This window comes from Caretta caretta, chromosome 22 (assembly GCF_965140235.1).
Source record: "Caretta caretta isolate rCarCar2 chromosome 22, rCarCar1.hap1, whole genome shotgun sequence".
Lineage (NCBI taxonomy): Eukaryota > Metazoa > Chordata > Testudines > Cheloniidae > Caretta > Caretta caretta.
Window position 1 is genome coordinate 14,044,967 of NC_134227.1, and position 27,073 is coordinate 14,072,039.

The 27,073-nt window shown below is 47.7% G+C and overlaps 2 protein-coding genes across 7 annotated transcripts in view; both read left to right on the forward strand.

The window, feature by feature from the left end:
* Positions 1–57: 57 nt before the first annotated feature.
* ACAD8 (acyl-CoA dehydrogenase family member 8) lies at positions 58–11,714 on the forward strand. Its single transcript, XM_048827178.2, has 11 exons — positions 58–244; positions 2,030–2,130; positions 2,580–2,749; positions 4,564–4,673; positions 5,459–5,535; positions 6,268–6,405; positions 7,362–7,497; positions 7,614–7,711; positions 8,413–8,565; positions 9,540–9,642; positions 10,734–11,714. Exons 1-11 carry the CDS (start codon positions 145–147, stop codon positions 10,784–10,786), a joined length of 1,239 nt encoding a protein of 412 aa, XP_048683135.2. The 5' UTR covers positions 58–144; the 3' UTR covers positions 10,787–11,714.
* Positions 11,715–14,116: 2,402 nt separating this feature from the next.
* Positions 14,117–27,073, forward strand: part of GLB1L2 (galactosidase beta 1 like 2) — a 90,956-nt gene continuing 77,999 nt past the window's right edge. For 5 of the 6 annotated variants that reach the window (XR_007353515.2, XM_048827227.2, XM_048827226.2 and 2 more), the window contains exons 1-2: positions 14,117–14,266; positions 26,779–26,976. Coding sequence is in view for 5 of the 6 variants with exons in the window: in XM_048827227.2 (XP_048683184.2) it covers positions 14,181–14,266; positions 26,779–26,976 (284 nt within the window). In the remaining variant the exon portion in view is untranslated. The remainder of the gene's footprint in view (positions 14,267–26,778; positions 26,977–27,073) is intronic. The other variant, XM_075122215.1, reaches the window with a different exon arrangement.

Here is a 27,073-nt window from a genome sequence, read left to right on the forward strand (position 1 = left end):
GTCTCCCCGCGCGGTGCTTTCTGGGTGCTGTAGTCCCGCGCCCCGTCCTGAGCCGGGGATCCTTTGCGGGCTGCCCTCCGCGGCGGACTACGACTCCCGCGGTGCGGCGCAGGGCAGGCGCCCCGGCGCAGGACGACTGCGGGCATGGCTTGGAGAGGCTGCAGCAGGTTAGGGGCCCAGCTGCGGAGGAGCCCCGGCTGGCTTCAGGGGTTGGGGCTCAGGAGGATCGTCTCCTGCATTGACCGTAAGGTTCAGGGCAGAGGGGCCGAGCTCTCCCCAGTGCGCGGGGCCAGGCGGGGCGGGGGCAGGATGTGGGAGCAGAGGCGCCCAGAGGCGATGAGGATGGGCGCATCTGACATAGAAGGGAGGAGGTGAAGGGGCTGGGGCCCATAAAACCAGCGCTGCGTCTGAGCCGCCTTCCTCTGTCCATTCGGGAACAGCAGGCGTTGCTGAGTGTGGTCCAAAGCGGGTAATGCATTTAAGAAAGGGCACACTTAGGCTGTACGTCAGGAAAAGCTTCCGAGCAGTGAGATCTTTCCAGCTGGAGAATGGTTTTACTGGGGAAGTGGTGAAAGTCCCATGTGTTGGTGCTGTTCAAACAACTTGCACAGCGCCTTGACACATTGTAGGGCCTGCATCAAAAAAGAATCTCAAATCTAATTGTAGGTGGGGGTTAGACTAGATCTTGGCAGTCCCTTCTAACCCTATGATTCTAAGAAGTGGGAATTTCATGAAGCAGAACATAATTATGCACGTTAGCCTTTAGCCAAGGCATGAGGATTCCTGTCTCTACTTTTACAAGAAGTGCTATAGGATCTCTAAATGTGGACTATAAAAGGGGGAATATATTTTGCCTATAGCCTTTACTGATTCTTTATGATGTGTGAGGATGGTCTAAAGTTTATTTTAATTTTTTTCTGCTTGTATTTTATCTTATAAAGATTAGAGTGTAAGCTCTTCAGGGCACAGACTCTTTCTGCGTGTTTGTACAGCACCTAGCACAGCGGGGGGTGTGTGTGTGTCTCTGAATGTGGTTACAATAGAATATTTTAAAATGAGGAATATCAGTTCTTGTCTTCCCAATTTTTGCTAGAGGATCCTCTGAAGGACCTGGGGAGTTAATAGTTCCATTGCAGGATTTTGAAACCTGGGCTGTAGCTTTCCTAGCTGTAACTGAGTGGGAAGGGGGAATGGGTCTGACTGTATTTGAAATTTTTTGGGTTTGCTTTGCGTGATTGGGTTTTGTTTAACTCTGACAAAAACAAAGAGCTCTAACCTGCGTGTGACTCCATATTGCCTTCTCCCCAGGGGTGTACTTATGTCACAGTTACACCAGTACAGGATCTAAGGTCACAGGCTTGCATATGTGTGACTTTCCCTAGTAAATTACTGGTGTAAATTGCAATGATGAAACACATCTATGCTTAGGGCTCATACTCGTGTAACTACATGGGTTCATCCCCCCCACCTCTCCTTTGCAGACAAGGTTTTTACATGGAAGCTGGAGTTGGTTGCAGTAAGTTTTGCCCTGTTGTGAAGCCTCAATCCAGCTCTCCAGTGAGTTCTCCAGAAAAGCAAAGAAATCAAAAAGTGATCATTCTAATGGAGAGGGAGAGGAAATATCCAGGCAAACAACAACAAAAACAACCCTGTAGAATATCAAGGGTACCTTTATGCATAAAAAAACACCAATAAAGCCCCCCCCCCCCACATTTTAGTTGTGTATTGCAGTTCATGTTCAGTGACCACAAGAGATCAGGACCTTGGTTTTGTTTCACCAGAAGGCAGCCCCTCTGCTAGACCACTGCCTCGTAGCAGCATGCAGCGGCATTCATTCTGCACTGATTCATTGGGAGGCACGGCTGATGCTTGTAATGCCACAGTGGGTCAGTGTAGATAATAGGGCTAAGCGATATTGGACTGTGAACAATAATTACTACAACGTTTCAAATTGATCTTGGGTATTAAAGAAGTGAGGAGGTTTGCAGCCTCCTTCCCCATCCTCTGAAAGTATCCACTCTTCTTCCAGCATCCACAGGCCTGACTGAGGAGCAGAAGGAGTTCCAAAAGGTCGCCTTTGACTTTGCTGCCAAGGAGATGGCCCCTCATATGGCAGAATGGGATGAAAAGGTGAGAGCACAGGCCAGCTGCCAGCCCACAAAAGGGATGCTTCACCCAACGCCCTCTCCTCCCTCAGGAGCTCCTCTTGCCTGCATTAAAGGGCTAGTCATTTCTTTTCTTCTCTTTTTTTTCCCCCCGCAGCATCCCCCTTGCCCCAGCCCTGCAGGTAGTGGTGTCCTCAGTAGCTCCTCCCCGCTTTTTCAGTGCTGTGATTGTGACAGTGGAAAGATTTCCTTTAGGGATGCTGATGCAGTGGCACCCTGCTGCCATCAGTGACCCCAGCAGGCAGGAGGGAGAAGTCAGAAAACCTGCACTTGCTCCCTGATCTATCTAGCTGCCTACTTGCCCACTTAAACTTTGTGGAAGTTCAGAACTGGACTTCATGGCTCATCTTCACCTGAAGCTGGTCTTGCTCTTGATCTCTTGCAATGTCTTTTTTCTTTGTGTGCCTCCGATAGGAAATATTCCCTGTGGAGACAATGCAGAAGGCAGCCCAGCTGGGGTTCGGCGGGATCTATGTGAAACCAGATGTAGGTGGCTCGGGACTGTCACGGCTTGATACCTCCGTCATCTTTGAGGCTTTGTCGACAGGATGTACCAGCACCACTGCCTACTTGAGCATCCATAAGTGAGTGGGGGCAACTGGCTAAGCATCTGTGGTCAGTCTGGCTGAATAACACTCTTACTATGAACACTGGGACTCTGAATCCTGTCATCTTTCAGCTTTCGGGGGTGCCATTCATTACAGAATCATTGAAACATAGGGCTAGAATGGACCTCAAGAGGTCATCAAGTCCAGCTCCCTGTGCTGGGGCAGGATCAAGGAAACCTAGTCCATCCCTGACAGGTGTTCATTTAACCCGTTCTTAAAAACCTCCAATGATGGGGATTCCATGACCTCCCTTGGAAACCTATTCCAAAGCTTAACTACCCTTACGGTTGGAATTTTTTCCCTAATATCTAACCTAAGTCTCCCTTGCTACAGAATAGGCCCAGACTTCTTGACCTACCTTCAGTGGATATGGAGAACAATTAATCACAGTCCTCTTTGTAACAGCCCTTAACATATTTGAAAACTCCTATCAGCTTCCCCCTCAGCCTTCTTTTCTCAAGACTAAACTTGCTCAGATTTTTTAGCCTTTACTCATAGATCAGATTTTCTAAACCTTTTATCATTTTTGTTGCTCTCCTCTGGATTCTTTCCAGTTTGTCCACATCTTTCCTAAAGTGTGGCACCAGAACTGGACACAGTACTCCAGCTCCAGCCTCACCAGTGTTGGACAGTTACTTCCCATGTCCTACATACAGTATTCCTGTTAATATAGCCCAGAATGATATTATTAGCCCTTTTTTGCAAACTGTATCACATGGTTACTCATATTCGATATGTGGTACACTGTAACCCCCAGATCCTTTTCAGCAGAACTACCAACGAGGCAGTTAGTCCTCATTTTGTAATTGTGAATTTGATTTTTCCTTCCTACGTGTAGTACTTTTCACTTGTCTGTATTGAATTTCATCGTGTAAGGATGTAATGTAGGGACCATTAGTGGGCATATGGGTCATGGCTGGTTACTCTTAGCAATCAGACTGCAGTCCCTCGGACACTGGAAGGAATCATTCCTATTCACAAGGAAATAATTTTAGCCTAGTGATTTGAGCAGAGGGCTGGAGCTGGGAACTTTTGGGTTCTGTTCCTAGCTCTGTCATTGACTTACTATATAGCCATGGTCAAATCCCTTAAATGCTCTGTGCCTCGGTTACCCCAGCTCTAATCTGATTTATTTAGTGTGGCAATATCCCAGTCAAGATCAGGGTCCCATTGCACTAGACGATGTACCGATACATAGTAAGAGTCAGCCTTTTCCTTGTAGGGCACGGAAATAATATTTACACCTCCCTCTCGGTAGTATTATTTTAACAATTTTGAAGAACTCTAAATGCTTTAGAAAGGAAAATGAATTGTAAACTCTTCGGAGCAAAGACCATTTTTTGTTCCATATGTATAGTGCCTAGCACAGTGGAGTTCTGGTCCATGATTGGGACTCCTAGGCACTACTGCAATATTAATAGTAATATAATTATCTCCAGACCCTTTTTACAGATGCTAAGGCACACAAAGAGGCAGTGACTTGTCCAGGGTCTCACACTGAGTCAGTGGCAGAGTTGAGAATAGAATGCAGCTCTCCTGGCTCTCAGCCCCGTACGCTGATTCCAAGAAGCTTTATGAAGTTTAAGACCCTGAGCCAGTCCCTGTGGCATGCAGTTGCTTTGTTCAGTTTCAGGGGGGGACAGCATCTGTCTCCTAGGCTAGGTTAGATTAGCTCTGGAAGAGGCTGAAAACCTCCAAACCAGTGGCATGAGCATTCTGTGATCATCCTTCTTCCTAGGCTTGTGCTTGTATGCATGCATTATAACCCCATCCCTTCTCTCCTGGTGCAGCATGTGTGCTTGGATGATTGACACCTTTGGAAATGAGGAACAGAGACACAAGTTTTGCCCATCCCTCTGTAGCATGGAGAAGTTAGCCTCTTACTGCCTGACCGAGCCGGGTGAGCTTCATGTACAAATAATTCCATCCCCTTCCGGTCCTGAGTCCCAGCAATGTTGTAACAGTCACTCTCATTCTCAAATGTTCCAAGGAACTGGAAGTGAAACTCCATCTCCTGTTGCTCTGAGCTATGCAGACCTCCATGTGGCTTGTGCTTTAGGGTATCAGTGAAGCAAGGGCAGGTACCTCAATGGGGCACATCTCGTGATGCTGACAGTCTTCTCGCTTTAGCATACAGCAGTGGTGGGAAGGACTGGGAGAAGTGCTGTGATTCACTGAGAGAAGTGAGGAGCTGAAGGTACAAAAGGGTGCCTTGGTCAGGTGTGGCGGGATACACACGGATTTGCAGAATATGCAACAAAACTAGACCCACTTTGACTGACCTGCAGCTCTTGTTTTCAAGGCTGGTTAATCAAAATGGATAAATACTGTGGTAAGAGGGTGAATCTCTGTCCAGGGCACTTTAATAAATACATGCAGATCTGATATCTCTAGTTTAAAGCCATGGGCAGTCAGGATCCCACATGAATTGGAAGAGACCTGTTCCTCAGCCCATGATGATGTGGTTGACCGTCCTGCTCTGGATTGCTTTGCTCTAGAGGATAAATATAGCTTGGGGGCAAAGGGGTACAGCCCCCATTGAGGTTAGTAGGAGTTATACTCTCTGGTTCCAGGGATGCATTTGGCCCTGAGTCTGACTCCTCATCAAACCGAGTAAACACACAATCTCTGGAGGAGAGAGGAAGCCTTGCCATCTCATTGGCTCCTTTCCTTCCCCACTAACAGGAAGTGGAAGTGATGCAGCTTCCCTGATAACCTCAGCCAAGAGGAAAGGCGACACCTACGTCCTTAATGGTTCCAAGGTACCAGCTTTTCTCGCCTTAAAACCCGCTGAGCACCCTGCATATGTGAGAGGGTCGTTGCCATATCTCTCTGTCTCCCCCACTCACCCTCTCATCTCCGCCTCTTCATCTTGGCTTGTGGAACTGGAAATATCCCATTATGTCACATCTCCAGTTGCTTCTCCCAGGGCAGGATCGTTCCCCGCAGTGTATTCTCTAGGGCTTTGTTCAGTTCTGTTCTTACATGTCCCTTGGTGCTGGGGCATCTGCCTCTTCCCTTGGAGACACTGTTCCCAGCCCAGTAAAACACACTGTTGGGAAGCCCTGCCTGATGCTGAACTTCTTCCCGCTACTCCTAGCTCTACCCCCTCAGAGCATCCTGAATGACTCCTCTCCCTGGAATTTCTGCACCCTAACAACCAGTAATTGGGGATGGTTATCCTGCCTCCTTCTGTCCTTCCAACCCCAATTTGCCAGGCTACACCTGTTCAGCTTGTGATTTCACCCCATAAACCAATCCCTCCAGTCCTCCCTTGCTTCTCTGTCTCCTTGTCTCTCCTCCCCTCTGCCCTCCCCCAGCTCTCCGATCCCTTCGCCCGCCTCTCAGCTTCTCTCTGCCCTTGGATCACCACACAAGACACCTAACTCCCTTTCAGCACATGATGTCCAGTGGAAATTCTTTCCTGCTTCCCAGGCTCTGGGTGTGGGCTCCCTGCGTGCTAATTCTGTCTCATTTCCTGTGCCCCTTGCCAGGCCTTCATCAGTGGCGGTGGCGACACTGATGTGTACGTGGTCATGTGTCGCACAGGAGGGTCTGGCCCCAAGGGCATCTCCTGCCTGGTGCTGGAGAAAGGAACTCGAGGGCTCAGCTTTGGCAAAAAAGAGAGGAAGGTGAGAGACCCACACATCATCAAGGTTGTTGTGGGTGGGTGGGTGGAACACGGCAGAGGCAGGCCAAACTGGAGTAGACCGCTGGCGATCCCATGTCTGATCAGATAGCAGGCCTATCCAGCCCTGTACTGGGTGAGACAGCTGGACCATTCTAGTCTGCTATCCTGCTTCCTCACTGCACCATAGCCCCAGATAATCCAGTGTCCTGACTCGGGGCAGTATTGAGGTGCACAGTGTGGGGAAACCTTGCCCTGCCACTGCTCATGCTGTATCTGCTGTGTGGATAGGTGAAGGGCTTTAATCTCCAGGTCTGTCAAGCCAGCATCAGATGCAGATTCACTGGATCTGCACTTTTCCTGTAGGCATTTGCATTTCAATTTCTAGTGGATGGAATTGCTTGTGAAGTTTAAGGGCTCCTCAAACCAATCGGGGTTATGTATGGTGCAGACAGCCCCTGTGTAAGCTTCACATTCACCTGACCCTCAACCCTCACCATCAACTTTGCTGAAGCTCACTCCTGACCCCTTGGCTAAGCTAGTAATGGGGTCTCTCCTGAGCAGAGACTCCCAGACTGCATGGTGCTTTGCTTGTGGACTACAGAGCTTTGGAGATCACTAAACTCATGATCCAGGTGTCAGGAGGTACAAATCCAGCGAACTAAAACTGAGCCACCTAAACTGTCCTGAAAGTTACTGTCAAAATCCAGCTGAAAGGGGCAGTGCATGTGTAAACCTTTAGTTCAGAAAGGCTGGAGGAGTATCTGAATAGACTCCTCTTCACTGCAGAATCTGAGGGAAACCACACTCTGTGTCACAGAGTGTGCATTACAGAGGTGCTCTCCTTCACAAGCCTGGCAATGGAGGGGGAGAGAAGTGATAGACCCATTATTTCTTCAGCGGAGAGCTGGATGTGCCCAGCCCTCCAGACAGTCTGTGAGATACTCCTGTCTTTCCCAGGTGGGCTGGAACTCCCAGCCGACTCGGGCCGTGATCTTCGAGGACTGTGCTGTTCCTGTGGCCAACCGGCTTGGCGCAGAGGGGCAGGGCTTCGGCATCGCCATGAAGGGCCTGAATGGAGGGAGGATCAATATTGGTAAGCCTGGCAGCTAAGAGCAAGGGGAAGGGAAGGGGCTGTGGTCTCCTCACTGTTAGTCTAGTGTGGTGGCTGTCATGTAATATTCACTCTGTGCCCTTGGCTTCCCCCGCCAGCTTCTTGTTCTCTAGGAGCTGCTCATGCCTCTGTCCTCCTGACCCAGGACCATCTCACCATGCGCAAGCAGTTTGGGGAACCCTTGGCCAGTAACCAGGTGACTTTTCTGTCGACAAGCTCTGCTCTTCCTCCACTGCACCCCTCTGGCTATTGCATAAAACAAGCAGCCAGAGCTCACACATCCTGCCTTACACGCATTCTGCTGGGACTGCAGTAGCTTGTCCCAGTGCTAATGTACTTGCACCCTCCTTTATAGCATCTCCCACTGGGAGGGGTTTGGGTGGCAATAGGTGATGGGGGTTTTCTCTCCTCATACAGGAAGTGGTTCATGATAATTATTTGTTGGCCTTATGATAGAAGAGAGACAGACGCTTGGAAGGAGCTGGAGAAAAATATAGAGGCTGAGAGAGAGAAACTGGGGAGTTGGGGGAGCCAGGGGCCCTGGCACAGAGAATCAGAGAGGCCTGAGCTTCATGTGAAGGGAAGTCCTTTCTAGAAAGTTTCCCTAAAGAGGAAATACAAAGATGGGGGCCCTGCCTGAGCGGGATGGGGGTGGTGGGGGCAGCATGGGGGAGCACCTGAGGGGACTGAGGGATGTTTGGGGGACAGTGCCTGAGGGGGGGAAAAGGGTGGGGTGTGGGATTCAGAACAGGGCCCCAGTTGAGGGGGCAGGGGGGTGGTACTAGGGCAGGGCCGCACCTGAGGAGGATGGGAAGGGGAAGGTGTTTCAGGGCAAGGACCCACTGAGCCTCTGGCTTAACCTGGCCCCTCATGCGCTGTCTATTTCCTTCCCGGCAGTACCTCCGGTTCAGACTGGCTGAGATGGCAACGCGCCTGGTGGCGGCAAGGCTCATGGTACGGAATGCAGCGCAGGCGCTGCAGGAGGAGCGGGAGGATGCCATCGCCCTGTGCGCCATGGCCAAACTCTTTGCCACTGATGAGTGCTTCACAGTAGGTTTTCCAAGTCTCTGCCAGGGGGTGTCGTAATCAGAGACGTTCAGAGTCTCCTTGTAGTGGCTGACACTGCTTGGGATTTCAGGAAGTCTCTTCCGTCTGCAGGGTTCCAGCCCTGAACACGTTTGGTGGGCCATAAACCTAGTCTTGGGGCCCCTTTCATGGTCCAGAATCCTGGCCTGTGTGTAGGCAGGGATCTCAGCCCCTCTGCAGGGCACGATCCTTCTCCCTGGGTAGTCTTCATATGCTATAATGCCTTCTGCTGCTTCTAGGAGCCCAGGGGCTCAGGCAGACTTGTGAGTAGAGCATTACCAGGGTGTCCATTACTTGGTCTTAATTCCTGGTTAGCATGTGTCATTGGGAGCGAGGGGGGTACTCTAGTGCAATTACAGAATACCATTTAATTAAAAGAAGAACTTCTGAGCTATGAATTGTCTTGGATTAGTTATATTTTGGAATTACCGCTACATCCTGTCATTAGCTCCCTGGATGTATACTGCTAGTGTGGTGTATCTCACACACAGGATTAATTATAGTTAGGCTTGGTACCATCTTTAAATAGAGGGCTTTTATCCTGGAATTATCCTAGCTGGTCACTAGATGGTGGTCTTGCATTTTAATTTTGGACCTAGACTCAGTTAGAAATGCAGCAGAAACTGCCTTGGTTGAGGGGAATTAAAATGCTTGTGCACTGCAGCATTCCTTTTAAGATGATACCATTGGTTTTAAATGGCACCGTCTGGGAAATATGGCAACAAGTACCATGGCATATAGTGGTTAGAGCAGAAGAGACTGGAATTTAGGACTCCTGGGTTCCGTTTCTGCTTGGGAATGTGGTTTGGTGGTTAGAGCACAGATTTAGTCCAGATTCCTGGGCTCTAGTCCTAGCTCTGCCACTGACTTGCTGTGTGACCCTGGGCAAATCACTTCATCACTCTGTGCCTGACCCACCAACGTTCTCTTCTCCTCAGATCTGCAACCAGGCCCTACAGATGCATGGGGGCTATGGCTACCTGAAGGACTATGCTGTGCAGCAGTTCATGAGAGACATCAGAGTCCACCAGATCTTGGAAGGTAACCTGGGGTATTGCTAACAAAACTGACAACTGGCTGTGGCCTTGGCCATACGTATGTTCCAGTGGAGAACAGGGACTTGGATTATAGTTGCAAATTCCACTTCTTTCATTTTGTGCTTTAGGTCTCTCATCTGACAGCAAAACCCATATGGGGATCTGAGTTCATTGGGCTATAGCAGATTTGTGTAGCCCTGTAAGTATTTCCAACCCAGTAGAAGACAGAAGAGACTCCATGTGCAGGATTGCTCCGTACAGTCTGTTTTTTAGTGTCTTGCCCACTCTTGCTCCACATGACTCAGTTGAAGGAGCTCTCACCACCTCCCTGGGAAAATTATTGATAGTTTAATGGGTCTCACCAGAGGAAAAGGTCTCCTGATGTTCACACTAAAGGTGTCTTTGTTTAATTTCATCCTGTTACTCCTATTAACACCCATTGTTGAACCCTGAACAATTCCTCTCGCTCTGCGTGCTGTTCCACCTTCGGATCCTTGTAGAGAGAATTGTGGTAATATCCCCCTTAGCAGAGCCAAGATTTTTATTTTTAATCTACCCTCTTAATCGTTATTACTGCTATTCTTCGAACTCCATTCACCTAGAATTAGACTATCGGGAAGGGGTGTGGTCCTGGCCATCCCCTGCTATGCTCCTTTCTACTCTCTGATATGATGCATATGTAGCAGTAGGTAAAGCAGAGAGACTGGCCTTCAATAGGGGCCAAGTTCTGCTAGGTGCTCCGTGCCCTAAAATCCTTTTAATATCAATGGGAGCAAGGAGCGCTCAGTGCCCCCTTAATGAGCTGTCTTTTTTCCAGGCATCTATGTCTTACTTTCTCCTCTACACCCACTAATACCCAGAACCCCTTTCATGCTTGAAAGGAATCTCTTCTGTAGAGTAGGCTACAGATCCCACCAGGTTTTGCCCTGATCACAGGCTGGATGGAGACATGGAATAACTGCTCTGCAGATTGCATACTGCTCTGTTATGGGTTTAACAGAGCAGGTTTTTTGCATTTGACTTCAATGGAAGCAGGATTGGACCTTCACTTAACTGATGACTGTCTCTATCTCTGTGTTCTTTGTCCTGCTGCAGGTACCAACGAGGTGATGAGGATGATTGTGGCCAAGAATCTGTTACAGGAGTGAAACCAGGAGTGTATAAACTAGTGTTAATGCACTCCACTTGCTAGTTAGAACATTGTCTATTGCTCCTGTTTCCATAGACTCCTTCCCTGGGAGTGGGAATGTACCAGTGGAAACTCTCTTGACTCTTTCTGATCCCAAGCACAGCTGTATGCAGCCCATGTGGGGTCCCAGCTGTATGCGGTGCCTGGCAGAGCTGCTGGTACTAGTCTGGTATCAAGGACGCCAAAGATAAAAATCAGACGTGAATGAAAGCCTTTGTCCTTGTGTCCTGACCATGGGCCATTGCTGCTGCCCTGCCCCTCCTCGGACAGAAACATTAGCCCTTTGGGGTCATCCAGTCCACTTCTGTGCCAGGACAGGATCAAAACAGAGGGAATCCAGTCAGCCCCTCTCCTTCCCTGGGGCATTTCTAAGGCAGATGTGGAGGCATAGCCTACTGATTAATTTCAGGCAGGATTGTGCACGTGTGCTCTCTTACGGATAAGGCAACTCCTTTGAATCACAGGGAGAATCTGTTGCCTTGTTTAAACCCTTGTCTTTCCAAGGTGCTGCGCTGCAGCATTGGGGCAAGTCATCCATAAAGAGTGTGTCTCCGTGAGTTGTTACACAGTGCAGTGAGCATTTTAAACCCATTGAAAGGAATGGGGCGTGCCTGGTGCTAATCGGGAAGCATCACTGCTTCTCATTTCCTAGAGTTCTCTGGCTCTTGATCTACCCCATCCCAGTTAATGCTTTCATTAACATTATGAATCCTGGGTAATGGGATCAGGGGGATAGATGAGAGAATCTTGCACGAGAACCTGGGCTCCTTATTCTCAAATTAACTCTACCTAGAAACGTACAATACGAGCAGAGTCAGAGCTTTGATCAGGTTTACTTTTCCTGCCCCCTCAATGTCGGAATCAATAAAGCTATGACAGTAAAATCACTAGGGGGTTTCATCAGTTCTGGTAATTCACTCTTTCTGCAACATTCTAGTTCTTTAATTTGAACATATTCCCTTTAGTTGATAGCATTTTTTTTTAAATCAGCTTGTTTAATGGAAAATCCTAATTACTAATAACTTGCATATCTTTAGTGCCTTAAAGTGCTTTACCAACTAACAGCCCTTTCCGGTGGGTAAGTGTTGACATACTCATTTGACAGATGGGGAAATTGAGGTGGAGAGAGGGGAAGTGACAAGGTAAGCAGTCAGTGGCAGAGATAGCTGACTTCCTATTCCCGGCTTTAATTATTGGGCAACATTCCTTTTTCAGAATCTGCCACAAAAAATGACACAGGGAGATTTCCCCCCCCAGCCATAATATCAAGGAACTGAAGTAACTTGACCTTTCCTTCTTCAGGATGAACACACGTGTATCTGACCCTTCCAGGTAGAGGACGGGAAGGGAATGGATTGTCATACCAAAGTATTTTTGACATTGTGAGACACACTGTGGCTCCATAGAAACTCTTAACTGTTCAGAACTTGTCTGTGCTTACTTACAACATGATTGTCAAGATGTGATCGTTTTGACAGTGTTGCTTAACAGCGTAGATGGGACTTAAGTGGGTAACTGCTATATATTTCAACTTCGTTGTAACCAGCTCCCCAGATGCTACAGATCTCTGTAGTACAGACTGGCTTGGTAAAAGCTAAAATCCAAACTGACTGTATTTAATACTTGGGTAAACAGAAGGCTACTGCCCTGTAAGTAACCCTTGTTTGGGCTTCTCTAAATATTTGACTAGTATTGCAGAGTCCAACCAGAGAGCCAGTGAAGCCTTATCTATCTCCCATTCGCTGGGTTGCTTGGGCCAAGATGCTCTGTAAACTCAGGTTTATGTAATTGCCTAAAAATGGTGCTGTGAATGGTTCAGGCATAAATGGCTTGAATCTAGCTTAGCTGGGTAGAGACTGAATGTTGTTATCTGCGCAGGCTTCATACGTTGTGAACTGAATTGGTCTCGGTCTAGGTGTGGAGGCAGGTGTATTTATCTGCAAATCTACCATCACAATTGATAATGTTGGTAAAAAAGGCAGAATGAGGATGGAATGAGCCATTAGTGTGAACTCTACTTTTCCTCCTGGAAGTGCTCTCGAGGGCCAGGGTGGGAGACACTGCCCACCCCCACCAGTGTGAAAAAAGACTATACTGTGGTTGTCTGTGCTGGGAGAGAAACCAAGAGCTTTGGTTTGCAGAGCTGCTGACCAGTGCCTAATTTAACTGCATACAGGGGCAAATTTAAAGGAGATGCCTATACACCTGGGTGTGTTAAGGTGGAGGAATGGGCCTATTGCTGGGGGCTCTTTACAATGCTGTGAATCCCTACAGCTGCAGAGTAGGTGTGTTTGCAAATATGAAAGCAAGGCCGTCTTTAGGCATATGCAGCATACACGGCGGGGTAGGGCACCCGAAAATTTGGGGCACCACGGGGACAGCAGGTAAGAGCAGGTCGGCTCCTGCACACCCAGTATATGCTGTAGTCGCGTGATGCAAGGGCCGTATTCACAGAGCCGAATGTACCAGCACGGTCCATTCTGCCTGAAGGAGAGGGCACGGGGGGCTGGTCTCCGTGGAATTGTGACTCTCCACTGCCATGATGCGGGCTGGGGGCCCTGGTATCCTTTGCTGCCTCTTCCCTGCCCCCCGCCCCCCCAGCTGCCACTTTGTCTGCATACAAAGCTCTGTGTATGTCAGCAAGGGGGGGGGGTGAGTTCTTCTGGGGTTCTGTGGGTGGGGGGGTGCTGGCTGTGCCCCAAGTCGGGCATAAGGGCACCAGTTTAATTCTACTGCGTAGGGCCCCCTATAATCTAAGGATGTCCCTGGATGCAGGGGTTGGGCGTGAGGTTTTTAGCAGAAACTTGTAGCTTTTGCTGCACCCCCGCACGTGGGGCGAGGAGAGGAGCTTGTCCCCACTCAAGCACCCAGGGGGCCAAGGGCTTTCCTGGGGCCTGACTCATGGTTGCTTAATAAGTGGGTCTTTGCCCCCCGAGGCTCCAGGGCTGCTGTCCCGGTGCCTCCCCCGGGCGCGGGACTGGGGCTCTGCGTCCCCCAGCGGCCGAGGGGAAGGGGCTGGCTCGAACCTTTGCCCCTTCCCCCCCACGCCGTGCAGCAGGCACGTGCCCCGCGAGCACCTGCGGCTGGAGGGCAGCCGGGCAGCGGCACAGCTGTGGCCAATCAGGAGCGGGCTTGGCCTCGGCCCCTCCTACCCAATCCAGAGGTGAGCCCGCCCGCTGGGCGGCAGGCCGCGGCCAATGGGGGCGCCGCGAGGGCGTGGGCTGAGGCGACGGGGCCCGAGTGGGCGGAGCCGGGCTGGGGGCCGAGGCGCCGCGCGCCCCAGAGACCCTCGGAGCGGCGGCGGCGGCGGCGGCGCGCGGGCCCGGGCTGGCTGAGGAGACGCTGCGGCCGCCATGGGGGGCTGCTGCGGGCGCAGGCGGCGGCGGCTGGGCGCGTTACTGCTCCTGCTGCTGCTGCTCGGGGGGCTGCTGCTCCGCAGGTGAGACCGGCCGGGGCCCCTCCCTCCCCCACGGGACACGCCCCTTCCGACCCTCTCCCCCCGGGACTTCTCCTCCAGCCCGGCCACCCCGGGGGAGGACCAGGCCGAGGGGGAGGGGCCCCCGGGGGACACGCCTCCTCCGACCCTGCCCCCCCCCCCGGACTCCTTTTTCTCCAGTCTGCTCCCCCGGGGGCCCCTCCTCCTTCTCTGGGGCTCCTCCTCCGCGGCCTGGTCCCCCCCGGGGGACACGCCCCCTCCGACCCTGCTCTCCCCCCCACACCCCCCCGGGACTCTTTTTTCTCCAGTCTGCTCCCTTGGGGGCCCCTCCCCCGCGGCCTGGTGTCCCCCCCGGGGGACACGCCCCCTCCGACCCTGCTCTCCCCCCCCACACACCCCCCCGGGACTCCTTTTCTCCAGTCTGCTCCCTGGGGGCTCCTCTCCCTCGGCCTGGTTCCCCCCCCCCGGGGGACAAGCCCCTCTGACCCTACCCCCCCCCGACTCTTTTTCCTCCAGTCTGCTCCCTGGGGGCCCCTCCCCCTCGGCCTGGTTCCCCCCCCCGGGGGACAAGCCCCTCTGACCCTGCCCCCCCCCCCCGGACTCCTTTTTCTCCAGTCTGCTCCCTGGGGGCCCCTCCCCCTCGGCCTGGTTCCCCCCCCCGGGGGACAAGCCCCTCTGACCCTGCCCCCCCCGGACTCCTTTTTCTCCAGCCTGCTCTTCCGGGGGCCGTCGGCCCGGCCCCACCTCCGGCCTGGCCCCCAGGGGACACCCTCTCTCCCGGGGCACACGCCCCCTCCGGCCTGCCCCTTTCTCCCGGGGGACACTCCTCCCGGGCCTCATCCCCTCCAAGCCTGCCCTGCCGGGGACATCCCCTCTGGACACACGCGCGCTCCCCGTCCCCCGAGGGCCCAGGCCCGAGCCTGCCCCCGGACCATTTCTCCCACCCCAGAGCCCTGTCCCCCAGGATTTTCCCTTGGGGCACCCCCACGACTCTCTCCCTGCAGAGTCCTGACTCCCCTGTTCCTCTCAGCCTGTCCTGCCGCTGGGATCCACACCCCAGGGCACCTGCCTGCCCTCAGCCCAGCCCACCCCACCTCTAGTGCCTTGCCCATCCGCAGGGCCCTATCCCCTGGGACCCTCCCCCTGTGCAGACCCACAGGGGTTCCCAGTCAAGTCACAATCTACTTGCGCTTGTGTTGGAAGCGGCTCTAGGGCCTGCACCCGCCCCCTTTGCCCCCCGACGCTTTCTTCGACGTCTAAGTTGTTCTCTTCCCCCTGAAAGACCCCTGGAACAATATGGGAAACTGTCTGGCTGACTACATGGGGAGAGCGAAACTGACTATACAAAGTGCTGGGGGATCCACAGAACAGATGCAACAGACAAAAATGCACTCCCCCTGCTCCCTGCCTGGAATTGTTGCTCCTAAAAAAAGTTTTCAGCCAGAAGAGAGAGATTGTTTTTCAAGTATCTTCTTGGGATTCCCACTATGTTTCTGTGCAGCCTTTAAACATGCCCCTCTGCTTGATAACCAAGCATGCTGATGCATTGGTCTAATGTGAGTTTGCCAGTGAAGAGAATCAGGATTGTTATTTTGCGTGTGTCTCATCACTGTTGGTCCGCTTCTTTTCTTCCTGCTCCTCTTTGTCAACTATGCTGTTTCTGCTCCTTCAGGTTCGCTTGCTGCTGGATTTATTCTCTTCTGGGAAGGATTTAAACAGCTGTTCTTAGCCTTATCAGGATAGTCCTTCTCTGCTGAGCAATAGGGCCCTGAGGTCACTGAGGTCGTTTGTTTTATGACTCCTTTTCGCTTACTGTATTGGGTCAAGATTCATTGCACTTTAAGTGAAATTGATCTGTACTGGTTTGTCCCTAAGGGATACCGTTAAGGAATACTGAAAGGAATGCTGTCAGGTTAAATTCATGTAATAGGCTTCTTTAGCTGGGTTACTAATAGCACTGGAAATCATTAAATCTATAGGTTTCAGAGTAACAGCCGTGTTAGTCTGTATTCGCAAAAAGAAAAGGAGTACTTGTGGCACCTTAGAGACTAACCAATTTATTTGAGCATGAGCTTTCGTGAGCTACAGCTCACTTCATCGGATGCATCCGATTCATCCGATGAAGTGAGCTGTAGCTCACGAAAGCTCATGCTCAAATAAATTGGTTAGTCTCTAAGGTGCCACAAGTACTCCTTTTTTTTTTTTAAATCTGTAGGTATGTCAGCTTTGAACCGGTTCATTTACTGCATTTCTCTAAGCTTGGGCAGTGAAAGTAGACTGGCCAGTTGTAACCTATGCGTTTAGTTGGTTCCATTTCATGTCTCGCTCAAACCAGCTGCACCTGTCCTTAGGTTTCAGACACTGTAGGGGGGATGCTATTCCTCCAAAAGTAAACTTTCAATGGAAAGTTTAATAACAAATATATTGCACTGTGTAGCTGTTTAAATATTCTCAATTTGGAGCCAAAACTGGCTTCACATGTCCATTTAATCCTTAACCCATTCATGATTACTATAGCTCAGCAGCAGCATTCAGTTTTCAACAATTCATATGCGTGTGAACGGAGGCACAAAGCTGTACATTAGATGTAGCAATGAATTCAAGTGAAGTACTGATAATTAAGTTACAAAAAGACACATCTGAATATTTCAAGATGGGAGGCTATAGGGTGCTGTGCAGTTGGGAGGGACTGGAACTCTTGGACCTTTTTACCTGGTTTGGGTTAGCAGAGTCTGAAAGTTACCACCGTCTACCTGTGTGCAGTGAGTTTGACTGGTCTCAGTTAATTTTTCACTGCACAAATGTCCCTATCTCAGAATATTGTTGCAGTTGATACTAATTACCCGACAATTCCTTGCCCTCCAATCTCAACAGAGCGACCAAGGACTGAATGGGACCATTTGGGCAGAACTCCTCTTTCCCCCTACAAGTGGTCTGTTCATTCAGAGTGTATTTATGTTAGTGGGGCAGCTTGCCCTATCAGTGCTGGTTTTTTACCTGTCTGTTGAATGAATAGATGATTCTAGGACTGTCATTCCAGCCTCCTCTAATTAGCACTAATACTCCGGGTATGCCAGCTGCTGCTTGCCACTGGGTAAGCTTGCAGGTGTAATGCAGCACCGCACTTAAAAGGCAATCATCTTCTGTTATCATTGTTGAGTAATGTTTCTGCTTAAAGGTCTACCTCTCCTCTGTGTTAACATGACTCCCATTAACCTTAGTGAACGATTGCATTCAGATGAAGAATAGGATTCCTTTAATGTGGAAACATTTCCAAACTTCATGCTCCCTCCTGACTGCTTTAAAAAAAAAAAATCTTCTCCTGATTCATAAGAGCTCAGACCTGATAAAACTGAAGAAACATCTTCTTTTATCAGAATGCATAGAGAGAAACGGCACCACTCGGAATCCATCACTGACACTGAGCATTCATCTGGTGCGGGAAGCATGAGAGAGTAATGCCCCAACCAGATAGAAATGATTTAAAAGCTTTAAATAAATGTTACACGTAATATATAGCAATTCCTTGTCTATCATAAAAAGTAATGGATAAGGAAAGACCAGTTGCCAGCACTATAAATCAGTTTCTGTGTTAAGCTTACGTTATCCCCATCGACCTTGGCTCTTGGAGGGTTTACTAAAATCGCTGAAGCTCTTTGATGGATGACATACATTTACGAATCAATCACTCTCTGTCCTGGACCTAACACATCTTTGAAACTGCCAGGGGTATCTCTTGCTTTTTCATATCAGGGCTCTGTCTTGTTATTTGTGATTTTGGGCATATCCTGCTTATTCTGGGATTGATTATACCAACCCTGCTTTGAGTAGTACCTTGAGACCAATGGAATTACAGGTGGAGTAACATACTGCTCAGCACGAATAAGAGTTGGGCTTTATCTAACTTTCCATTTAGCCAAGTATTAGGCCCTTTCTTCCCCGCACTCGTCTGTCATGGGCCAAACTTTATCCCTTATGTCACTCCCACTAAAGCCAAAGAAGTTACACTACAGATTAATTCGACACTGTGTTTTTCAGATCATGTCCTTTCTGATATTAAAGCCCTGTACTGGGTGAGTGGATTTTGTATTTCATTGAGAGCTACAACATAACTGTGAAATAGTGTCCCAAGGGAAATTCGTGGGAGGCTCTTTACTGAGGTTATTAGAACGTAGGCTGTACAAAGCACTGGTGAATATACTCAGTTTTAGGAGGATGCTCTTAGAACATATAAACATTTCAGGTTTTTAATGGCCAGATTTTTCAAGGGCTGTTTTGTGCTCCTAAATCCATATTAGGAGTTAAATTGAATGTGGCCTGATTTTCAAAGCTGGTGAGAACCTTTATCTTCCATTCACTTCATTGGGAGCAGGATTGTTCCATAGCCACTCCTGTTTTTATGCCGTGGTTTGTATTCTGAGCAGAAACCTCATGAACTGTAATACCTGGTGAAAGCATCCAGGTCTCTTCCTTGAGCAGTGTTTTTTTTTTTTTTTTTTTTTTGAACGTGTCTTAGGAGTCCAGTGTGTTTCATGATTGTCCCTACACTATTCAGTTGAAAATAAGCTGTTATAAAACTTGAGATGCTGGATCAGAAAATAGAACTCTTCCTAGTGGGGCAAGATCTCTGTCACAACGAGAGATGATAAGCAGCATGTTGAAGTTGCGGTTGCTAGCTTTGGCCATCCTCTATGGGGGGAAGCCCAGAATGAATAGAACTTGGATTTTGTGGAGTCCTCTGTAGCAGGAATGAGCAGGATTTAAAGTTGTTCCAAAAAATCCCCCCTCCCCCTCCCCCCCCAAGTGTGCCCTTCAGTGCTGCCTTGTGCAAATAGCCTCAACTGCAGCCCCCCACACTACTTTGTTTTTTTCATATTAGAAATATCAGATCTTGATTTCCCTGTTCTTGCCGGGAGGTAGAGAGCTGGACAGGGATCACAATAATGCAGTAGACTGAAACCTGAGCTATATTTCATGCCCTTAATTGAGGCACAATGGGGACATTTAGCCAGTTTTTCGCTGTTCTGGATTTGTTTTTGACAATTCTTAACATAAACCAACTACAGTAGAGCCTCAGAGTTATGAACAACTTGGGAATGGAGGTTGTTCATAATTCTGAAACGTTCGTAACTCGTAACAAACGTTATGGGCAGGGTGGATTTGATTTAAATCATGATTTAAATCTCTAGTCAGGAAGACTCTGTTTAATCATGGATTTCTACATAAAAGTGCATTCTTGTTGGTTGTTATAACCTTAATACGTATTCTTCACAACACAGCAATAGATGTCGGTTTCATTTTAAGAAGGTACACACTATACATTTTTTAAGTGATTTATTTTGAAAACTTTTCAGATTAGTTTTACAGCTGTATCAGAAAATGAATGATTGTTTGGTTATTTCATTTACCAAAGGTAATTGAAGCAGATATTTATGAAGTCATTGGGAGGTGAACGATCTCCAATTCAATAGGTTAATCATTAATATTTGGAGGATTTTCTTGTCATGCTGTATTTGGAGGATAACATCACCAGACAGACATTTAAATTGTTTTATTTAACTAAAACAACAATGGTGTGTATTCTGGGTTTTTTTCTTCAACAGCAAACCTATAATATTTTAACAAAACAAGCATATGAATTTTTTAATTTAATTAAACATTCAAGTTTTTTAAAATCAGGTTTGTTTCTGTTAAAATTGTTTTTAACTAAAATAGTTAAATGAAATATTTTTAAAAAACAAAACAAAAATTAAATCGACAATGTCAGCCAGGTCAACTTAAAATATTGGCTTCTGCAGCTAACTCAGTTGTCTTCACCTTCATTTTCCTGTTTGTTCATAACGTGGAAAAGAAAAACAAGCTTTCCTGCTTTTTCAGGTCCCAAACGATTTCTCAATTTGGAATGAATTTGGTATAAAATTTTGAATGAATTTGAATAAAACAGCTATTTTCCTGCATTTTTTTCAAGGCCACAGAATTGGTGATGGGTGTTCTTTCGAAAGTGTACAACTGAACATTGACTCAATACAGCTTTGAAAAATGCTGCTTTTCCTTTATTTTTTGAGTAGTTTACATGTAACACAGTTTTGTACTGTATTTGCTTTTGTTGTTGTTGTCTCTGCTGCTGCCTGATTGTGTACTTCTGGTTCCAACTGAGGTGTGTGGTTGACTGGTGAGTTTGTAATTTTGGTGTTTGTAACTCCGAGGTTCTATTGTACAATCACCTCCCTGTCCCCTGTAGTTGTTTGAATTTCACCTTAAACCTTATAAAGCAAGAGCAATAAAGACCAATTTGCCCAAGCCAGTCTCTCATCCTCAGATCTAAATGCTGAGGAACCTGGATCTGGTTTCCCAGTCTTCAGAGTGCAGGCTTATCTCTGATTGTTGCCCTTGCTTTAAAACAACTGTTTATTTTTTGTTCTGGTTGCTAAAAGAGCTGTGACCAGTGAATTCACTTGACACTTTTCAAGCTACTGGAATTCTCCTACATGGCCTGCAAGTGATCCCAGAAAGGAAAGGCTATGAATACTTCCATCCAAAGGTGCAGAAGGGTGAAAATCGTAGCTTCAATGCTTGTAAACTTGACTAAGGAGAGACTAGCTACAGATTAATTTGTCTTAACTTCCAGTGCAGTCTGCTGCAATATTCATAAGCCACTTAACTGCTTTGGAGAGGGGGTGTGGGGTGAAGCCTAGCCAAGAAGCTGATCCCAGCACAGCAGAGAGGAAGTGGTTAAAGGGAGACAGGAGCAGAAGAGTGATCTGAGGGGAGAAGGAAAAGAAAGTTTCCAAAGAGAAGCCAGAGCTTTCAGCTCAGTAGAGGAAAGAAACCAACCTTTAAAACCAGAGAGATCTCTCATCAACCGCCAAAGGAAAGCTATGGAATTTCAGCTGAAGGTAACAGGATGTGGCAGGCTCCACAGAATCAGATAGATAGAAGCTTGTTCTGTAGGACTGAAATACACCCTGCGTGCTTAGGGTTGGGTGTGGATTTCAAAGGCTGCTATCTCCAGGTGTATCTGTCCCATAGGAAATCATTGCACCTACTTCTGCATGTGAGGCCTCCTGTGGGGCAGAGGGGGTTTCCACCAACCCTTCCTGGGGAGATGCACTGGAGGGGATAGCTTTAAGTCAGGATAGGTGCTCAACAGAAACCTAGTTGGCAGAGTATGGCCAGTGGATGAGCTTATCTGACTCATTTCTTTCCATCTGGCTGCTCTGGCCAGGCTGGCTTCCTGTATTCTGGTCTACTTTGTGCTTCCCATCGCCATGGGAGGGTCCTGCATGCTGATGTATGCAGGTGTAAGCCAGGAGCAACTCTAGCCCAGAAATGGAATCCAAACCCAAATTCCTTATCCTAATGTATCAGAATACTAGCTGAGGATCAGAACTTTGTGCCCCAGGCCCCTTCTAAGCTTCTTCCCAGCCACTACCACCAAGCTGTAGAATTGGATGTTGCTATTTCAGTGTTCACTTTTTTTTAAAAAAATTGAAAGCTACAAGAGGTTGCGTTAATTCCTAACAAAACTGTCATTCAATCAGCCAGCGTCCTGTTCTGCAGACAGATCTGGAGCCTTTTATTATGCATCTATTTTGATTTTTTGGGAACACCACCATCCAATTGGCCACATACAGATAAGTTAATTATAGACATTAAGGCCAGAAGGAACTACCAGATCATCTGGTCTGACCTCTGCACATCACGACCCAGCTACCCCTGCATTGAGCCCAGTAACCTCGATTAGACCAAAGTATTACAGCACTCTGGAAACTAAACTGTTCTGTGCCACAGGTAGAGAATACGAGGGACTGGGGTTCACAAGTGTCCAAAGCACCTGCAATGGCAGGGATTGATTCTGAGAGACCCAGATGAACCTGGCAAGCAACCCACACCCCATGCTGCAGAGGAAAATGGGTGTGTGTGGGGGGGGGGGAGTGGGGGAGGCACAAAACAAAACCCCTCCCATCGCCTCTGCCAATCTGGGGGAAAATTATTTTTTGGCCCTGAGCATGTGAGCAAAACCCACCAGCCAAGCATAAGAGAGAGAATTCCCTGTACTACCTCAGTGTACAGGCCACCCTTCCTGGTGTCCGATCTCCACCTGTAGCCATGTCTGATGTTTCAGAAGAAGGATTTAAAAAAAAAAAAGACCCAGAATATGTCAGTGAGGAAAAATTTCCTTCGTGACCAGTGCTTAATTTGTAAAGAAAGAGGTGTCAGGGATCAAGCAATTTTTTTTACTTTCATAACTGACGTGGCAAGCCCAGAAGTGCCGGCGCTATGAACTGTCAAGCCTAGAGGTGCTGTGGCTCAGCGCTGGCAAGCCCTGGCATAAATCAAGCACTGTTTCTGACCCTTGCAGGTGTCCAGCTGAAGAACTAAAGCATGAGATGCAGGACATAAGAGAGGACCGGAAGAGAGCCCTTGGGCCACTGAACCCAAATTCCTGCTGTCACAGTAAACCACATCATACCATACCACTCATAAACTTACTTCTATCTTAAAACTAAGTAGGTTTTTTGCAGGCACTACTTTTGGGAGGCTGTTCTAGAACCTTATTCCTCTGGTGGTTAGAAAACTTCTTCTAATTTTCAACCTACATGTTTTGTTTTTGTGTTTGTTTTTTGTTTTTTTTAAACAAGTCACTTCATTGGATGTAAGTTGTTACAAACACAAAGAAACAAAGGTGTAATTTTTTGGTACAGAATGACATTATCCAACAGTAGATGCATGCACTGCTGGGCAGCAAGCTAGGAGACCTACTGAAACCCATCTGTGGCCTATGCTGAGGCTTTAGTTCTCACTGTCACTGTCCCCCAGGGTGTGTTTGTCAAAGAGGTACTCTGCCATCCCATATTTGGGTGCCCCCATCTTGCGCAGGTTGGTCACATGCTCACCCAGTTCTTTGATGGCCTTCGCCTGCTCATCCAGGTAGTGGGTTTCAATGAAGTCACACAAATGAGGGTCATTCTTGTCAGTTGCTGGCTTGTGCAGATCAGGGAGTGACTGGTTCACATTCTTTTCCATGTATTCACAGGCAGATTTTACTCATTTCTTCTAGTGTCAACTTTCTCCTTTAACTTAAATAGCTCTTCTCCATCCCCAGTGTTTACACACCGGATATATTTGTGAAGAGCAATCATATCACCTGTCAGCCTTCTTTTGGTTAGGCTAAACAAGCCAAGCTCTTTTAATCTCCTCTCATAAGATGGGTTTTCCATTCCCCTGATCATCTTTGTTAGTTTTCTTTGAATATGGAAATAAGTTCTTTGACAATTCACATTTTTAGGGAGGGGAGTGGTCACTTTTCTGCATGGGAAAGGAGAGCCCAAATTAATGTAGCTGTGTGGAGAGAAATGATTCTACCTAGAATCGCTTCCCAGTGAGCTGAACCCTGGAAACGTGTTTTGTTTTACAGATCATTGTGAATGGCTCTATTTATTTATTTATTTATTTATGTAGGCAAGTCTGCCAAACACAGTGGCTTTGTATGATTACAAAGCATTTGGATGGCCGGCACTGTAGGAAGATACATAGATACTGCAGTAACAAGGGTTATAGGAAAGCCACAAGAGCAGTATTGTAGTTGTCTAGATCTACATTTTCAAGAGAGGTCACTGATTATGAATGCCAAGCTTGTGGCACTTTAGGCCCTGACTTTCAGAGGCGCTGAGTGCCTACAGCCTCCATTGCTTTTAAAATGGAGTGATGGGTGGCCACTGTTTCTGAAATTCAGATCAAAGATGTCTCATGTTAGGCACCCGCAAGTCAATGGCTACTCTGAGAAACATGAGCCTAAGTCCTGAGTGCAGCCAATGCTAGTGAAATCCTTTCTCAAGCTGCCAGTTTATCAGCCTTGAGGATGAACCCAGTCTACCTCCCTTTGAAAATGATTTCTTTCATATACAGTTGCATTGTGGAACAGAAGCAAATCTGGGGAATGCTGGGTATGACTACTGAGCTGTCTGATCCTTTTGGCATACTGGTCCAGCTTTAGATCTTCAGTGAACAGTAGATGTGAAGGTGATTAATTCTTCACACTTTGGTCTCTGGCTCTGTTCACTTGCATATATGGATTGGATCTGTATCTCTGATCCTGTTTGCCTGCATGTGGGCTGTCTTTTGATGTGACCATCTCAGATACTTCATGCTTGCTCCTCTTTTACTGTTATATGGGCTATTGTTCCTTTACTAGAGTGTAGATCCATTATTGTTCACAAACGTACGGATTCTATGGATATCAGTGGTTTCTGACCCGTGGCCTGTCACATTCTCTGTTGTTCAGTTTTATTACTTTTTTTTTTAATGATTCAACAATAAATCCACTTGGTGTTTAATAGCTAAAGACAGCAGTGTCTAATTCAGGCTTCCTTTTCCAGGTATTACGCAGGCTTGCTGTTCGTTCCAGAGGCCTGTGAGAATGCTGTGCTACAGAGGTACTGTCTGTGCTTGCCAGCCAGCCCTTGCAATGCATTGGAAGTCTTAGATTTAGCTCCCTTGTAGTGGCCTTGTCTTGTGTTCCAGGAGAACTAATCACTGCAGATCCCCTATGTGCAATCCCATGTAAGCCATGTGTTCTGAAATGTCCTCTTTAACTTCTGCCAGCATCCTCTAGTTAGAACTTGACTCTTACTGTAGAAGACTACTAGAGGCTTAGCTAGTACGACCTCTAAATGTGACCTTTCTTTCTAACGCGTGGGTTCTTACTCAGCTCAGAATGGGAGCTATGTCTTGCATCTGACTGTGACCTTGTTTCACAGGAACAAACTGCCATTGTGCTTGTGGGCTGGGTTTGAAGTTATGGAATTCGAGTGGGCTGAAAAAGGCGACATGCCCACCTCTCATTAGAAAGTCAATGGATATAAATTCTTTATAGTGACCTTTGAGAACTACTCATTTGAATCCTGCAGTAGGCAATTGCACTGGAACTCCTAGAAGAAGTGGCTGAGGTTGGAGAAGCACTTCTGGGTGGTGTCTGGTCTTGCTTGAGGGTTACTGGATTGAGGCCTGGTAGATTAGAAAGCCGTGCTAATGAGTACAATATGGCTGCTTCTATGAACAAATCAACTTGAAGGGAAGTCAGATATAATTGTGACCATCTAAGCAGATAATTTATTTAAAAGGCTTGTGAATGTGATGTCTTCTGTTTTCTGCATTGGGTGTTTCTGATGATGTATGGCAGGATTAGAACAGGGAAGAACATCATTGTCTGAGTCGTCTTGGCCACCTGCTGAAATGTCAGGTTTTTTAGATATTAATGCAGAAAAATGAGCGAGATTTTCCTGACTTGAAGCTGCCTGAGGTAGAAGAACAGGGCACAAGCTCATCTGTCTTAGTATCTCCTTATCTTTGGAAGATTAAGCAAGTGTCTAGGCAAATAAATGCTTCTTTTTGGCATCTAGATGTCAGTATGCGTCCAAATGTGGATAACCTATTAAAGTGCCCATATCTGGGGAAAATGGAGCTCACAAAGTCCAATTTCCCACTGATACATTGTTGGAAAATCACGATTTGAAAAGGAAAGGTTCCCTGCTTCAGTGCTGCCCTATACGCTGTGATGACCTGTTCTTGCATCATGTTAGCCAGGTGGAAACTGCCTTTAACTCTTAAGCATTCGATTCAGAGGTATTTCTGCACCTAGGATAATATCAGAGAAGAACTAGTGTAAAGTGACAGATTTATTTTTGTAAAGTGATTGGACCTATTAAAATAATTTACAGGGAGCAAAGAAGGTTTCCTGGAACAAGAAGAACTTGAAGGACTGCTAGTGGGAGACTCCCAGGCATTGGAGGTGGCTTGATAGACAGCATCGTGGTAGACAATGAGAGGATTGGGATGAGGGGGAAATGAGAGCAGTGATCATGTTGGAGTGAGTTTATAGGGATTATGGGCTCAATTTATCCCTTTAGTGGAATTATGCTAGTGATGTACTGACTTTTTTAAAAAAACCTCGGAAATGCTCCCATCTTTCCTCTCCCGTCTTTTCTGACCAAAGTGAGTAGGAAAGGGACCCAGCCACTCTTCCGTGACTTGAAATACACAGCATCAGGGGATGCTAATTCTTCTAAGTATGCTTAGACAGCTCAGTTCTTCTTCAGAGCTAATAATAACTTAGGTTTGCATCATGGCTTCTATCCCAAATGACCTCAAAGCACTCTGCACATTATACATACACAGAGCATGGTTGAAATGCAGCCACCTGTGGAATGGAGCACAATAAATCAACCTGCACATAAAATGCTAATACAAGAAGGGAAATCTTAACCCAGGACTCCAGGGGAAATCCCAGACTCTTACACAAAGAGGTCCTGGGCTCTTTGTATGTCCACAGAGGACAAAGAGGTTTTTAAGGGCTCATCTGAAACACGCACATGCAAACAACTGCATGGTGCACAATTTACTTTGGAAGGATTAAGGACTGAGTCGACCCTGCTAGGTGGGGTGAAATGAGCTGCATCGCCTGGGAGATCCTCTGCTGGAGTTCAGGCGTTGACGTGCTTTCCTTCCTATTCTAGGTTTAACTGGAGCAGTCTGGTCCCCCTGCAGCTGTGGGGCAGAACACTGGGCCTGCAGGCGGAGGATTCTGAGTTCCGCCTTGAAGGCATGCCCTTCCGCATCTTCGGGGGCTCCATGCACTATTTCCGAGTCCCCAAGGAATACTGGAGAGATCGCATGGTTAAGATGAAGACATGTGGCTTGAACACCCTCACCACGTAAGTGCTACCTTCACTAACAGGGTCCTGCAGAGTGGCTATTTAAATAAGTGGGGATTTTGCCATTGACTAGAGCAAGTCCTAAAAGGTTGGTTTC